This window comes from Zingiber officinale, chromosome 8A (assembly GCF_018446385.1).
Source record: "Zingiber officinale cultivar Zhangliang chromosome 8A, Zo_v1.1, whole genome shotgun sequence".
NCBI classification, from domain to species: Eukaryota; Viridiplantae; Streptophyta; class Magnoliopsida; order Zingiberales; family Zingiberaceae; genus Zingiber; species Zingiber officinale.
In genome coordinates, this window is record NC_056000.1 from 117,032,112 (window position 1) to 117,047,057 (window position 14,946).

General features: G+C 33.6%; 1 protein-coding gene across 1 annotated transcript; it reads right to left on the reverse strand.

Annotated features, from left to right (window-relative positions):
- Positions 1-3,796: 3,796 nt before the first annotated feature.
- LOC122010041 (autophagy-related protein 18a-like) lies at positions 3,797-12,258 on the reverse strand. The gene is made up of 4 exons (XM_042566409.1): positions 11,176-12,258; positions 10,480-10,681; positions 4,334-4,460; positions 3,797-4,039 (listed from the first exon to the last, which is right to left on the reverse strand). Exons 1-4 carry the CDS (start codon positions 12,115-12,117, stop codon positions 3,952-3,954), a joined length of 1,359 nt encoding a protein of 452 aa, XP_042422343.1. The 5' UTR covers positions 12,118-12,258; the 3' UTR covers positions 3,797-3,951.
- Positions 12,259-14,946: the final 2,688 nt, after the last annotated feature.

Consider the following 14,946-nt stretch of genomic DNA (forward strand, 5'->3'; position numbering starts at 1 on the left):
ATTTAATATGAACAATCGGGGAAAAAACAGAATTCAAGGAAGAAAATTTACATACTAATTTAATTTTCCCAAAATACTTTAATAAAAAAAACCGTGTTTGGAAATGAAAAGTGGCTTTACAAATTAGGAAATTTTAGTAAGAATTTTTCTGTGTTTTTTTTTTAAATGTAAATTTTATTAATTATTTTTTAAGAAAGTATTCTCACCATACTTCACATGCAAAGTTTATTTTAGTTCTGTAATATTATTTATTTATTTATTATATACACAAAATTATTAATCTATGAATATTTTCCTACCGTCATATATATTTGAAGCGTAATTATTCTCCTAACCAACTTATCGACAGGAACAATGGATCGACGAGCGAGGAAAAACCTAGTTTTATTGCGACAAGTGAAAGATGTGCAGGATAAGAACACCTAGCTTTGTCGCGGTAAGTGAGGGTGTGGCTAAGAAAAACTAATTTCGTCACGACGAGAGAGGAAGGCTTGGCCTGCCCACAGCTGACGTCGTAGTGAGGGAGGACGCAATGACAAAGGGCGCAGTGAAAGAGGGTTGGAAGGGCTTAGGCAAGGAGAATAACGAGAGGAAAAGTTAAGGGAGGGTGCGTCATCGTGATGAGGGTCAATGTCATGGTGAGGGAGGGTGCGGCGAGAGAGGGCAAGGTGCGACAAGGGGAGGGCATGGTGAGAGATTGTTGTGGTGTGGCGAGGAGAATCGTGAGGCTTTTGTGAGAAGAGGAAAAGTTAATTCTCTATATATATATATATATATATATATATATATATATATATATATATATATGTCCATTCTTAGATGGGCGGTCGTGGATGATATCCAATGTGAACAATCTGACACTAGGTTGTAACAAATTTCATCTCTTTCCTCTTTCATCTTCATGTAATAAAATAAATTTTTTTTCTTTTCTCTCCTTTGATTAAGTACAATAACCACTATGGGTCCCCTCGGATGGGTCTAGTGGCTAGCACATGAGGTGTTGCCACCAATGAGGTCTGAGGTTCAAATCTCGGCAAAGTCGATATAAATGTCTCCCTTATGTGCTAGTCATGATTCCAAAGGCTAGTAGCCGCCTGTGATTTACCTCCTCCGTGTTGATCCTGGGACGGGTTGGCAGGGGCGTTGTAGGCGAGTGCATTTGCCTTTTTTTTTGCACCAATAACCACTATGGTGTTAATTTTTAAAAATTAATACCACAACTTAAATTCACTAGCCATCGCTATGGTGCTAGTATTTAAAAATCAACACCAAGATGGTGCTGATTTTAAATATCAGCATTAAGGCGTTATTGGTTTTAAGGAGAAATTGCATTCAACAACAAAAAATCAATATCACAACTTAAATACACCAGTCATCATTATGGTGTTATTTTTTTTTCAAAAAAAAGTACCGTCTTAATGTTGGTATTTAAAAATCAACACCAAGAGGTGTTGTTGATAAAAAGAGCTCTATATAAGTGTTGTTTTAAAATAGCACCACCTTGGCTCAACTTAAAAACACCATCCATGCTTATAGTACTATTTTTTTTAAACAACACTGTAGTGGTTTTCACATGTAATCCAATGAGAGAGAAAAGATAATTTTATTTTAATTTGAGCAGAAAGAAAGAAAAATGGTTGTATACAGATGAAAGAAAAAAAAAAAGATAAGATTTATCACTAAGTTGCATTAGATCACTCATGTTGGATATCATCCATGACCACTCGTTTAAAGATATGCAGAATATCTTCTCTCTCAATATATCTATATATATATATATATATATATATATATATATATATATATATATATATATATATATATATATATATATATATATATCACCATTCTATATATATAGACTTTGGATTGGGTATCTAACATAGATGTCTAAGTGCATACGAAGACTATATATATTTATATTTGTGTCACATAATTTATTGGAGAATAAATATGAAGTCGTTACCTTAGCGACTTTTTCAAGGTGACTCATACTCTCTAGAAAAAAAAAGTAAATCATGGACCTTTTATTTAGTGGGGATCAGGTATCCATTGAAATATTTTATACTTACTAAAAATTAAAATTGACCTCAAAATAAAAATCAACTGAATTAATCCATAAAAAATATGTGATATAATTTATTTCTTTTATAATTAATGTCCATTCTTCTGGATTCAATTATCTAAATGCTCATTCTTATTGATCATGGAATCTAAGCTTAGAAAGAATTTAAATAATTAAATAAATGAATAGGAAGTGGTCGCATGAGGTTCTAACGGCCACCACAAACTTAGAAAAAAATCTGGCAGGATGAAACTTGTCATTTTCACAGTGGATTTTCTAATTGAAGCAGGGCCAAACTGCCAATGAATGAAATGGACATTTGGTCCACCATTGACCTGGTGGATAAGGTCAACAAAGGAGTCTCCAGACAATCAAGGCATTTCTCATGACTAAGAAAACAGGAGTTTTAGGCTTTATATAAAGGAGCATTAGCTGTAAGGTCTTGTCTACGGCTATGGAGAATTGGATGAGAGGAATCAAGAAATATGGAAAAGTAGGTAGACTTTTTTTTTTTTAAAGACATTTTACGCGACCAACACGTGAGTAAATTTCGATATTAACCAAATCCCACCTCTATTTTTTATAATATTTAAATTATGTACCATATTTTTGAAATATTTCCCTTCTTTCTCTATAAAAATCCATCCGGCAAAAATTGACCTATAGACTTGAGAAATTCGGATCACTTGGAATCAAAATCAATTCAATACTGAAAACATCTTATACACTCGGATCTGAATAGTGTAAATTAAAAATAATAAATTTTTAAACTTATACTTAATAAAATTTATTATAAGTTTATATTATAAGGGGTAAGACAATCATACTCATAATCAAACACTATCAATAAGTTCTCATAATTTCCCTATAAAAAATATTAAATTTTTAAATGATGTAAATTCATCGGGCATTTTCGTTCGAACCTAACCGATAGACCTAGAGAACTTCAAAATATTTCAAACCAAAATCAATATACTCTTTAAAAATCTCCTTAATACATTTACGCCTTCAAATTCGAATTTGATTATGAAGATTTAAGGTAGCAAATTTTTAAATTGATAGAGTTACAATTTAGAAATGTGCTCTCAATTTAGTTCAATACTCTCAATTTACATTATCAAATTTAATTATAAGAGTATAAATATACTAAAAGGATTTTTAAAAATATATTAATTTTAATTCGAAGTAAGGTATCTTGGGAATATAATACCTTAATGGGATAGGATATTATAAAAGTTTTGTACGTATAAGATAATACAAAATTTACTTAAGCATTCAGTAAAATAAAGTTTAATCATCAATCTTATTTTATTTTAATAAAAAAACTACTATAATTTTCGATAATCTACGAGTTGAATTTCACGCCCATTAATTTTGAAGGTGTGGCTCATGGTTGGAATTTAAACCCACCACCCATTTTAAAATGAAGCTTAACCTCAATCTTATTTTGCTTAAAATATAATAAAAACTTCAATTATTTGCGTAGATGTAATTATACCTTCATAAAAATATTCAAAGTATATATATATACATATATTATATAAATCTTTGGAAAATATAAAATCATATTATGATCGAAATATAACCTTTAACAAAATAGATTTCTAATGATTTTTTATAAACCTTGAGGATATTTTATTAACTACCCATTGGGTAATTTAAAAAAACTTTTAGTTAAAAAAGAATCGACCAGATCAATAAGTAGGTATTAATATTTGAGAGACAAGCATGTGGAATGGCAAACACACGTAGCCTTATCTTCTAGTATTCACATACAGAAATGTACCATTGAGGAACTGATGTACATGCCAATACTTTTAATTTATATACAGATTCTATTAAGCCAAAGTTGAAAGCTAGCGATGAAAATCACTGTAAATTATCCATTAGAATGATTCTGACTTTAGGAAGTTATAGCATACCAATTGTGTCATTTCCCCACCCGCCACTGGATCGAATTGGCATCGAAAGAAACTGCAAGGTCCAAGGAACCATATCAAATAAAAAATCCTAATAAACTAAGATCAAATAACTTGCAACTACCTTATTTTCATCCCATTCTCTTGTCATTTTTCCATTTTGTTTTATTCAAATAATCTTTTTTTATTATTCAAACATCATTTAAAATACTAAAATAAAATATCTCAAAAAAAATATATACATAAAAAAACTAACGAGTGATCAATTTTAAAAGCACTTCATACATGTTTAGACATTAAATCATAAAATTGTGAATTGATGTACGTAAGAAAAAGAATCAATTCATACCTTCCATCCATACCAAGAATGACAACAGTATTCTTTTGATGACCAAATGCCACAATGTATTGTGTATTTTCATGCAACCTGAATTGTGCCACTGACCATTCGGAATGGAAGTATTTCGGCAATACACCTAAAACAAGGAAACAATTTCAAAATAATGGAAATATTCCTCCAATTTATGCTAGAAAAAACACACACAAAAAACAGATGTTAACTGAGTTCCATAACAGTACTAGTACATAACATGCTAGCACTTCTTTATCTGGATATGAATACATCTATAACAAGCCATATAATCCCACTATTTTATGATCAACTCTATCCATCTCGTAGGGCAGGCAAAATACCTGATCTAATTGATATCCAACCCAACACATCTGACTGTAATTTACTCCAAATTCGTATGTAGCACTAAAATTGTAATAACATCAATCATCAAAACGATGGTGCTACTAAGAAAATTAAAATGTAATTCGAACTAATAAATGGAGTGGCCATAATTATTTAGATTTAACTTTAAAAACTAGAATTTAACTTGTGCTACATTAAGCGGATTCTTTGTATCAATACTAGCAAATATTTTGATGGTGTCGGTCCAGATAAGATCTCTAGCATTTCATTTTGGATATGTTTTTGGAACATTTTCTTTTATCTGAAAAACTAGGTGGGTCGGAACAAATTTTGGTCCAGAAGCAATTAGATCACCCCTAACATCTTGTACTGCAATCAAACTGCATTGTATCAGAAATCTTTACCATCAACACTATCATCACATTAATCTTGTTTATCATCTACAAAGCTACATCACCAGCATGTGATTCATGAGAGTTTGCATTTTGTCTCTTAAGATCCCACATATTTATATCAAGGTTCTTATAACTGCTAAGTTTACTCATTTTTTGTATGTAAAATAGGGATGCCAATTCAGATGGGTCAGATCATGTTCGGTTTGGATTGAATTTTTTTTAAAAAAAAAAAAATCCCAACCCAAACCCAGATACAACTCAAAACCCCCAAACCTGAATCTGACCAACCCGAACCCAAACTCAACCCAAATAACCCGTCATTTTTTTTTTTACTATTTTCCCTATAATTCTTCACTTTTATCTAATACTCCATCATTATTATATTAATTTTGATATTAATATTCATAAAAGCATCTTAATTTTCAAGATAAAATTTGATTTCACCACAAAAAAAATCACTAAACCCTAAATTCGGATAAACCCGAATCCGACCTGAAAATTTTCAACCCCCAACCAGACCCTGAACCCGAAAATTCCCAACCCGAACATAATTTTTTTGGGTCGACTTAGGTAGGGTCGTCAGATTCATTATTGACACCCCTAGTGTAAAACACAAATAGAAAAAAAAAAAAAAAACTGCACGCTTTAAGCAGGATAGACAACGTCACAGTTAATATATGGTACTTGTGGCCTTGTTTGTACCCAATTGCTTAGTAAATTGTATTGTATCTCGAACTGAAAATTGATTTCCATTCACAAATTAGGCACTTGTTTGTACAAGAAAAAAATAATAGGAACAACATTGAATTAGCATTTTACCACATACCAAAAGAGTAGATACCCAATAAAGCACTTCTGCAAAATTCAGTATAGAGTCAGCCATAAGAACCACTCTCTCAGTTTAACCACACATTGTTGTATATCTTTTCCCCTCAAAATTCAACATAAATTTATCTGTACTACTATGGCATAACAGAATCTTATTATAAAAGGTTTGGTTGTTAGGATTGTTCGCATATTTGTATTTAAGGATTTGGGGTACATGTGATAGTATGTAACAATGATCTTTTATCAAATACAAGTCATAAAATGCTTTCCAAAAATTTGAGAATTAATCACCAGATAATTAATCACCAGATGCACCTAGTTTCATAAATGCCCATGGCTGGCAGCCGGAGAGAAGCTTCAGCGGACTGTCGCCCCAGGTTCGGTGTTACCTAGTTCATTATTTTTTTTCCATAAATGGCCATGGACCAGTTTCATAAATGCCCATGGACACACTACTCTAAAGTAAAAAACCCCAATACCACTATCTTATTTTCACGAGTCATCTCAGCAAATGTGAACTTTAGTCAAGTGCTTAGTCAACTGAGGAAATGCAACAAAGTGACGGGACAAGATTGACATCATTTTTTAAAGATAAAAAATAATTATTTTCACCTATATGAACCTGCACATGTCCAAATTCATACAAGGGCAAAAATGAGTTTGTTAGTGTAGTAGGAGCACACTTGTGCACTCACACAAAAGTTTGTCAAGGTAAAATGATTATTTCAATTTAATGGACCTACACGGCTCAAAATGAAAATTTGAGACTATAGATGGATTCTTGGGGTCTTTAAGATCATATTGGTGGTCTTATACTTGCATTTTACACTATGGATGCTTATCAAAAACCATTTCACCTTCATTGACATGTATAGGTCAAAATGCAAATGTGAACCCACTAATATGCTGCTAGAGGTCTCAAAAACTCATCAATGCCCTTACACTTTCCGTTTAAATTATGTAGGTCCATTAAAGTGAAATGGTCATTTTCACCTTAATGGATGTCTGCATGTTAAAAAATAAATTCAAATTACCAGTCTACTATTTTACTCCCAGGATTCCCACAAACTCTATTAGGGTTCCAAAACTCAGAATAAAGAAACACACAGAATTGTATTAAGGTTAACACAAATAATCTGGTAAAGAAACTCTCTCCACCAGCCAAAGCCAAAGCCAAAGCTAATGCTCTCTCCTGAAAATAATCCTTCCCTTCGACCCTTCCCCTCTAACTTCCCACAAACTTATAACCACATATACTCTAAAACATGCTAACATAACTGTCACAAAGATATAACCGACTCTAAAACATAAATTATCGCTATATATTAATTCTAAATTCTAATCAGGCCCCTTTTTTGTTTTGTCCCTCCTGGAATATACAAGTCATGTTTTGGACTTGTTTCACCCATGATACAGCACCAAGTCCACATTTGGAACTTGGTTCCTATCAAACTCATTCATGTCCTCATATCTCCTCATATCTGAATTTGAACATGTAGGTTCATCTAGGTGAAAATGATTGCCTTACAAAAATTGATGTTAATCTTATCTAGTAGACCAAATTGTACTTGACATGTGCTAAAATGGCCCATGAAATGAGGTCAGTTATTTTAGACTTGACGTGGAACCGCCACATCAGCGGCCCCCCAAAGAGAAGTGTGTCAGTTGAGCACTTACAAAACTAGGTGAGCCCAACAGTCAATTCCTTAACTTAATATGGACATATGGTATAGTAATTTTTCTAGGTTAGGATTTGAAAACAATCTCCAATTGGTCGTCAAAATTTTGATGTGTGGCCTCCCTTCATCTATGCTCTCTTGACTCTCTCCTGCTCTAGTACCTTGCATCGGCAACACCAAACTGCTTCTACAAGCCGCCATATTTATGGTTTGAGGACCAAGAAGTTCTACAACATAAAACCTTCCATTTCCACCTAGTCTCTATGAACATTGTACCTTAACTGCTCCACTACAAGGACCATCTAGCACTGCAATGCCTCCTCCATCACAACCTTCATCCTCAGATCATCCTTCTCTTGATAGGGCTAGCCCTGGCCAACGCTATCTTCTCCTCTAGTGACGTTGGTGAGTGATTCATCATCCCAATAGCCATATATTCCTTTGTTATCCGACATTTGCCTTTGCCTTCTCCAGGCAAGAGATCCAACCTTCTCCAAACCAACAGTACAAGCATTTCTTAGCCAGCACTGTACTAATCTTCCCTCTTCCAACCACACTCCATCTCAATGCCTCCATCTCCTGTCAAGTTCTTTCACCTCTCCCTTGTATAGATTAAAAGCAAAACCTTTGTTGTTCGCCAAGCTACTGGTTTGATCACCTCTTCTTCTCCAAACTAGGCAAATCCGAGCACAATCAGAGCTTCCTTACCTTTGTCAGATGACAGTATAAATTCATCATGAGTCTAGGCAGCCAAGAAATAAGTCTATGATTCCGCGACTGGTCTTCTTGCGATTTCCCTTCCTAATCTTTTCATGATTTCCTGACTGTGGGCAGTATTTGTCAAGTCTTCTTCTCCATGATACTTATATGTGATGCTTCTCTTCAGTGATGCATGTGCTACTAACCCAGTCCTTTTACCCTTTTCCATCTTTAGCATTCCCAAGGGTTGTAAATAAACTAAACGCTCATGAACAAGATTGGTGTTCGGCCTGATAAGAGCTTGTTTATGTTCGTTCAATATACACAAAATCAATTAAATAAATAAGATTAAACAACTTGTTAAATTAAACAAATAAGCTTAAATACATATGTGTTCAACTCGTTAATGTTCATAAACAACGTTCGTGAATAATGTTCATGAACCATGTTTATTAATAAAACTCTTATCAACATGCTACATAAACAAAAAAAAAACTTTAAAATGTACAAACAAGTTTAAATTATCAAGATCAATAACCAATCAAACAAGTAAAAGTTTCAAACAATCAAATAAATTTGAATTGAGAGCTTAATAACATATAAATGAACCAAGCTCAAGCCAAGCTTGAATTGAGAGCTCGATAACATCTAAACGAACCAAACACTTGTAAAAAATAAACCAAGTCAAGCTTGAACAATTATTTCAAAGACTTGGTTCATTTTAGGCTCAGCTTGGCTTGACTCGATTAACTTATCAAATATAAACTTGAATACTTCAAAAGCTTGGTTCGGCTTGGCTTGTTTACCGCCCTAGTATTCCCTTCTTCTATATTTGTTGTCCATCTTCTCCTAGATCCTACTTCATTCTCTATCACCTTAGGACCCTCTTCGAATGTCTTTTCTATCAATTTGTAATGTGCTGATGTGTGTGCTGCCAGACAAAGAAGTTCACTTGAGACATTTATTCCTCGAGGACTATTTCATACTTTTAATTGACTCCATGAACATCATTGAATCATTTCCTTCTCCTCCTTGATTTAGTTTTGAGATCAAGGCATCACCTACACACTCTATCAAGTAGTTCAAAGGCTTTGTTTAGTCTTTTTCTGTTTGTGAAAACGTTTCTCTTTAGTATTTACTTGACAAACCAGGAATAGATAGTTTACTCCAGGTTGAGGAGTGTTAAGGGACTAGGATACCACATCAATATGTCCTATAATAATGGCATTTTATCAAGCAAAAGCTATACACTATCCTTCCTTTCCTTAACACATACAATTATGTCTCTTCTTTATTACTCTTGTCCTCAATGGTATAGCATGGTATGCTATAATCAAATTAACCTCTCGTCTCACTGTCTGACCATCATGCCTCGTTTTCCCTTCATTTACAATTTGGAATAAAATATAGGCCAAAGCATTAACTTGGCAACAAGAAGAACCATAATTTATTACAGAACCACAATATTTCAAGTAACCTGACATCCTTTGGATCTCGACAAAGAGCTAAGGAAGTTTCTCTCCAAATTAATATCCTGCTGACGATCAGTGAATTATTTGATATGCGAGTTGATATATACTCAGCAGCTGGCTTACGCACAATAGAGATCTCTGCTATTTTGAAATGATTGTTGCCTAACGGAGGACTTAGGGCACTGTAGATATTCCAAATCATGGAGAAGTAGCAATCAAACAATCAGTCAAAATTGCCAGATGATTTCTTTGCCAGAATCAAGTTAGCACAAGGGATGCTTGTGGTATGCAAATAACTGAAAAACTTGAACTACTGTTTGTGGCAAATATTATGAAGGAAGAGATAGAATCATTTGAAAGGAGTCATGCAACGAATCTGCATAGTTTTTCCTTTTGACTGTACTGCATTACTGTTCTGCTGAATAGATATATTAAAACCTGAAATTTAGGCTGTTTTCCCTTGGGCAGAAAAGGAGGGAAGGAAAGATTCCTTCAGCTCCCTTTTATGCCTGTTAGCTAATTGATCACACTACTTTCTATTTGATGGATCAACTTTAAAATCACAAACTAAAGAACAATCAAAAAGGCTAGCACCTATAATGTTATTTGTATGGAGATGGCTTCCTGACTAGAGGCATCAAACTGCTACAATATCAAATTTATCTTTAAATAATAGGGTAATAAATGGTTGATCTGGTAGGAAATAACTACTACAGGCAGCTCACCTTTGATGAAAGAAAGATGAGAACTTTGTGTTGGTGCATTTGGATCTGATGCAGGGCGAGGTTTATCATTTGCTGTCAATCCAAGATTAACCTTGAGGTTGAAAACATGAACAGTTCCCTTGTCGCTTGAGACAGCTAACCACTGCATGTCAGAAGAGAAAGCCAAACTGTATATCTCTGCTCTATCAGCACCTCTTCTTACCTAATTAACCAAGAAATAAGAAGACCATTAAAAAGCATAAGTGGAGAAGGAGTGAATGAGATGAATAACCAAACATGACATGCATGAATGAGCTCCCGAAACAAGCAAAATAAGAATCCTGAGGACATGGTTGAGGATTAAGAGTTTAGAATAAAATTTCAAAAATCACATGCAAGCAGTATGCACTCAACCTATTGCATATCGCATATGTGATATGCAGGAGCACATGCGGTCAGTATTAAAATATTTAAAAATACTTATATTGATGATATCTAAAATATTTATACTTGCAAAACAACTATTTAACATTAACAATATACAAGCGACCAAATAAAGTGGCCTAAGGTTTAAAGTCAATTTAATATATAAATGAGAAAATTCTATATTGGAGTCATTGTCTCTTATTGTATTTAGACAAAGAAATTGAAGGCAAACAATAGAATAGATTTCAGAGATTCATATAAATGAGAAGTTAATCCGATGTAAGTTCTTACTTCTTGAAGGAGAGTACCATCAATTGTGCTAAATATCCTAATAAGCGTGCCCTTAGAGCTTGAAGTTGCAATCAATCTTCCATCCTGCGACAGAGCAAAACAAGCTATTCTTGAATCGTGTGCCATAATGAACTTCGTTCGCCTCGCCCCATAGTGCTCCACCCTGACCTGCCCCTTCTGACCACCTGGGCAGACAAGCACAAGCGACCCCTGTTGCTGTGAAACAGCGCACAGCCCCTTGGGATTCGGCACAGTCTCAATCTGATGCATCAATTTAAGGTCCGCAAAATTATAGACGAATATCTTGTTGTCGAGCACCACAATAATCTTGTCCCTCCGGAGCCGGACGGCACGGACCTCCGACCGGAAAGAAAGCTCTCCGATGCACCGGCTCTGGTGATCATCCCAGATCATGACCTTAGTAGGCGGGTAGTTCGGGTTCGGCCCGCCGCCAATGACGGCGAGGATGTTGCACCGAAAAAGCATCTCAACCACGCCGATGCCCCTACCATCAAAGTCCCTGCGGAAGATCTCTCGGAAAGGGTCACAGTTATAGATCCGGAACCCCCTATCGGTGCCGACGGCGAAGCATCCATGATCCTGGTTAAAAGACAAGTGGAGAACCGACATCGCATCCGCGGCATCGCTTTCTGCTACCCTAGGCGGCGAGGAGGACGAAGCCGCGGGGACCGGATGCGGCGGGAGCGGAGCTGCGGAGGCCAAATCCTCGGAAGATTCATCATCTTTCATGGAATTTCCTGCGTGGGGCTCCTCCTCCGCGTGGTCGACCACCGGGGGCGGGAAGGGATTGGGATCATCCGCCAGAGAAGGGGCTAGCGAAGACGAATCGGGGTCAGCTACGGGATTCGGCCATGGGATAGAAGCAACAGAGGAGGTGGTGGAGGAAGGAGGAGGAGGAGGAGGGATCGAGAGGGCGGCCATGGACGGAAGGACGCAGAAGAGGAGAGAGAGAGATCGGAAATTTCCGCGGATTTGGAAGGGCAAAAATGGCCGATGGGCGATAAAAAGCCGGTGCAGCGAAACAGGCAGGAGAGACAGGGAGCGGGGAGGCGGACTTACTAGCGCAAGCCCTGACGGGAATCATTATTATAAATACGGTTATGCCCCTGCCGGCTATCGGTTTGTTACTTGTTAGCCAGCCCATGACGGGAATCATCGTCACCACCTTCAGAATTTCTAATTTTTATTTATTTATTTTTTATATTTTTGGTATTTTTATTAATTTATTGTTGTTAAGTTTATTTTTTAAATTTGTTGATTTAAAAATTAAATAAATATACGTTGCTTTGAGAGGGAGAGACATATCTTTTCGTGCTAAAGAAGGGTATTTTGGATTCTTGACAGGGACGATGCGATTGGATTTTTTTATTTTTTTCCCTTTTTTAAAGAATTTTCGGGGTTTGATTTTTGTCTCTCAATTGCGTTTCTAGATGGTTCTCTAACAATTTTTTTAAAAACATATTTTTTTGAAAAAAATATCGCGCGGATCTTAATCTTAAGCTAATATATTTTTTTTAATCTTAATCTTAGCAGAAGTATATATATATATATATATATATATATATAATTTTATTTTTTTAATAAACTGATGTTTCTTATCGTCGGTTTTGAAATAGAATGCTCCTTAATAAAAATAAAATAAAATAAAATAGCGCCCATTATTATTTTTTATTATAAAAATATAGTAACCTTACAGCTAATATATTTTTAAAAAGTTGAAAATTTAAAATAAACGGATGAGAGTTGGTTGTTTCAAAAGAATCCAATCTACTAAGACCCGCATCCGCATTCTGGCCTGGCCTTTACATCATTTGTGGGTACGCGTCGCTAATTTTTCGAAGTCAAAGAACGCCTAACGCGATTTAAGTTTAACTTAAGTCTAGATTCAAAGATATTGATGTGACAGAGATGGTCGGCACCATGTGAAATGGTCAAGTCAAAAGTTAAGTTGAGCAGGAAGTAAAGTCAAACTGAACTCGAATCGGATCAAACTGAATTAGAATCAGGTTAGACTGAGCTTGGGTCAAGTCAAGCCCATTATAAGACCTCAAGTCAAATCGTCAGAGTTACATCCAAGTTTGGTTCGTCTCAATTTAGAACTCCAATTAGGCACAACAGTTATTGAACGTCAATCGTCGAGAAGCATGTCTCTTGATGTGAGAGAAAAAATGTGTATCATTTGGGAATAAGGTTATCCATTCACTCACTATTTAAAACAATTTCATTATTCTTAACTCTCCTTGCTATTCATTTTCACTTTTAGTTCTCTTCATTTTCCAAGCCTATGCATGAAGATCTCTTTAAAGTCCCAACTGAAAGAAGTCAACCTAAGGAAGTCAGACGCATGCTAAAGATAATGGTGCAAATAGTCTCTAGGTTTCAATATTTAATTTAAAAATACCTATGTCAATGATTTAAAAAATTTGTATGATAATTTAGTTAATTATGAAATTATTTTTCATATAGTCTAGATCTATATAATTCAAATTTAATTAAAATTCAAAACTAATAAATAATCTAAGTTTTGTTCAAGTCAATCAAGATCTTGATCAGATTGACATTAACCTTAACTTGGTCAAACAGAATATTGACCAAATCAATTCAAACCATTTAACTAATTCATCAAATTTGAATTTGAATTTAAATAAATAAATTAATAAAAATCTTTAAAATTCAAATAATAATAATAATAATTTAAATAATAATTCAAACTTAAATAGATAAAAAAAAATAAATCATAAAAGTGGAGTAGTCATCTAGATAAAATTAGTAAATTTCTTAATAAAACATTGGATAATCTAGATAATATTAGGAATTTCTATCTAAAATAATTTTTTTTTAATAAATCGGAATTTAAATCTTAAGAATAAATCTATAGATAAAATTAATTGATAAAATCAAAACTAAATCATAGCAATTTAAAATTAATTAAAAGTTAAACACTAAAGACGAAATCTTAAACTCTAACAAATTTAATAAAAATTTAAACAATCTCTTAAACAAAGATAACTTAACAATTTTAAAAATTCAAAATTTAAAATTAATAAAAAGTTAAATATTAAAGAAAATATTTTAAAGAAAGATAATTTAACAATTTAATTAATTCAAAATTAAAAAATTAAACTTAAATTAAAAATTAAAATTAAACTTAAAAACTAAATTAAAATTAAAAATATTAATTAAACTTAATAAAACTAAGAATATATAATTCAAAAGGAGGCATCAACCTAATGGGTACCTCCAAAACAATACTTTACCCATTAAGGATAATTAAGACTAGAACAATTAAGGATAAAAGTTAACTTGACAAACAGTACTAGAGAAGTTTGGAATGATAGTAAGTTAGGGAAATTCTGTCTTAGAGGAACTAATTGAATCTACACGTTACTAATCCTAACTAGTTAGATCAAAGTTTTATATTAAGTTCTTTGTGCAGGACTATTTGAAAAATTTTGAAACACATAGTTACTCTAATGATGTCTGTATGACTTACAACAACCTAAAAATTTATTCAAAGAATGCATGATTGGTTAACCAAAAGTTAAACATCTAACACATGCTAAATTAAAATCCCAAAATTCAACTTAAATCATCTTACAAAATTATAAGATTCCCATTATTGAAAATATAAATCGGGAGAGATAAATAAATATTAAATTAAATTAAAATTAAATCATATTAAATTAACTAAAAATTTAATTAAATTTAAAATAAAAATAAATTAAACTTAAAATTTAAACTTAAACTTAA

Bases quoted from the DNA above. Each gene is read 5' to 3' on its own strand.
- LOC122010041 (XM_042566409.1), bottom strand. From the start codon at position 12,117: ATGGCCGCCCTCTCGATCCCTCCTCCTCCTCCTCCTTCCTCCACCACC. The intron at 10,682-11,175 runs GTAAGAACTTAC...TTGGTTAATTAG, and splicing joins ATGGTACTCTCCTTCAAGAA to GTAAGAAGAGGTGCTGATAG. The intron at 4,040-4,333 runs GTATGAATTGAT...TGGACCTTGCAG, and splicing joins ATTCTTGGTATGGATGGAAG to TTTCTTTCGATGCCAATTCG.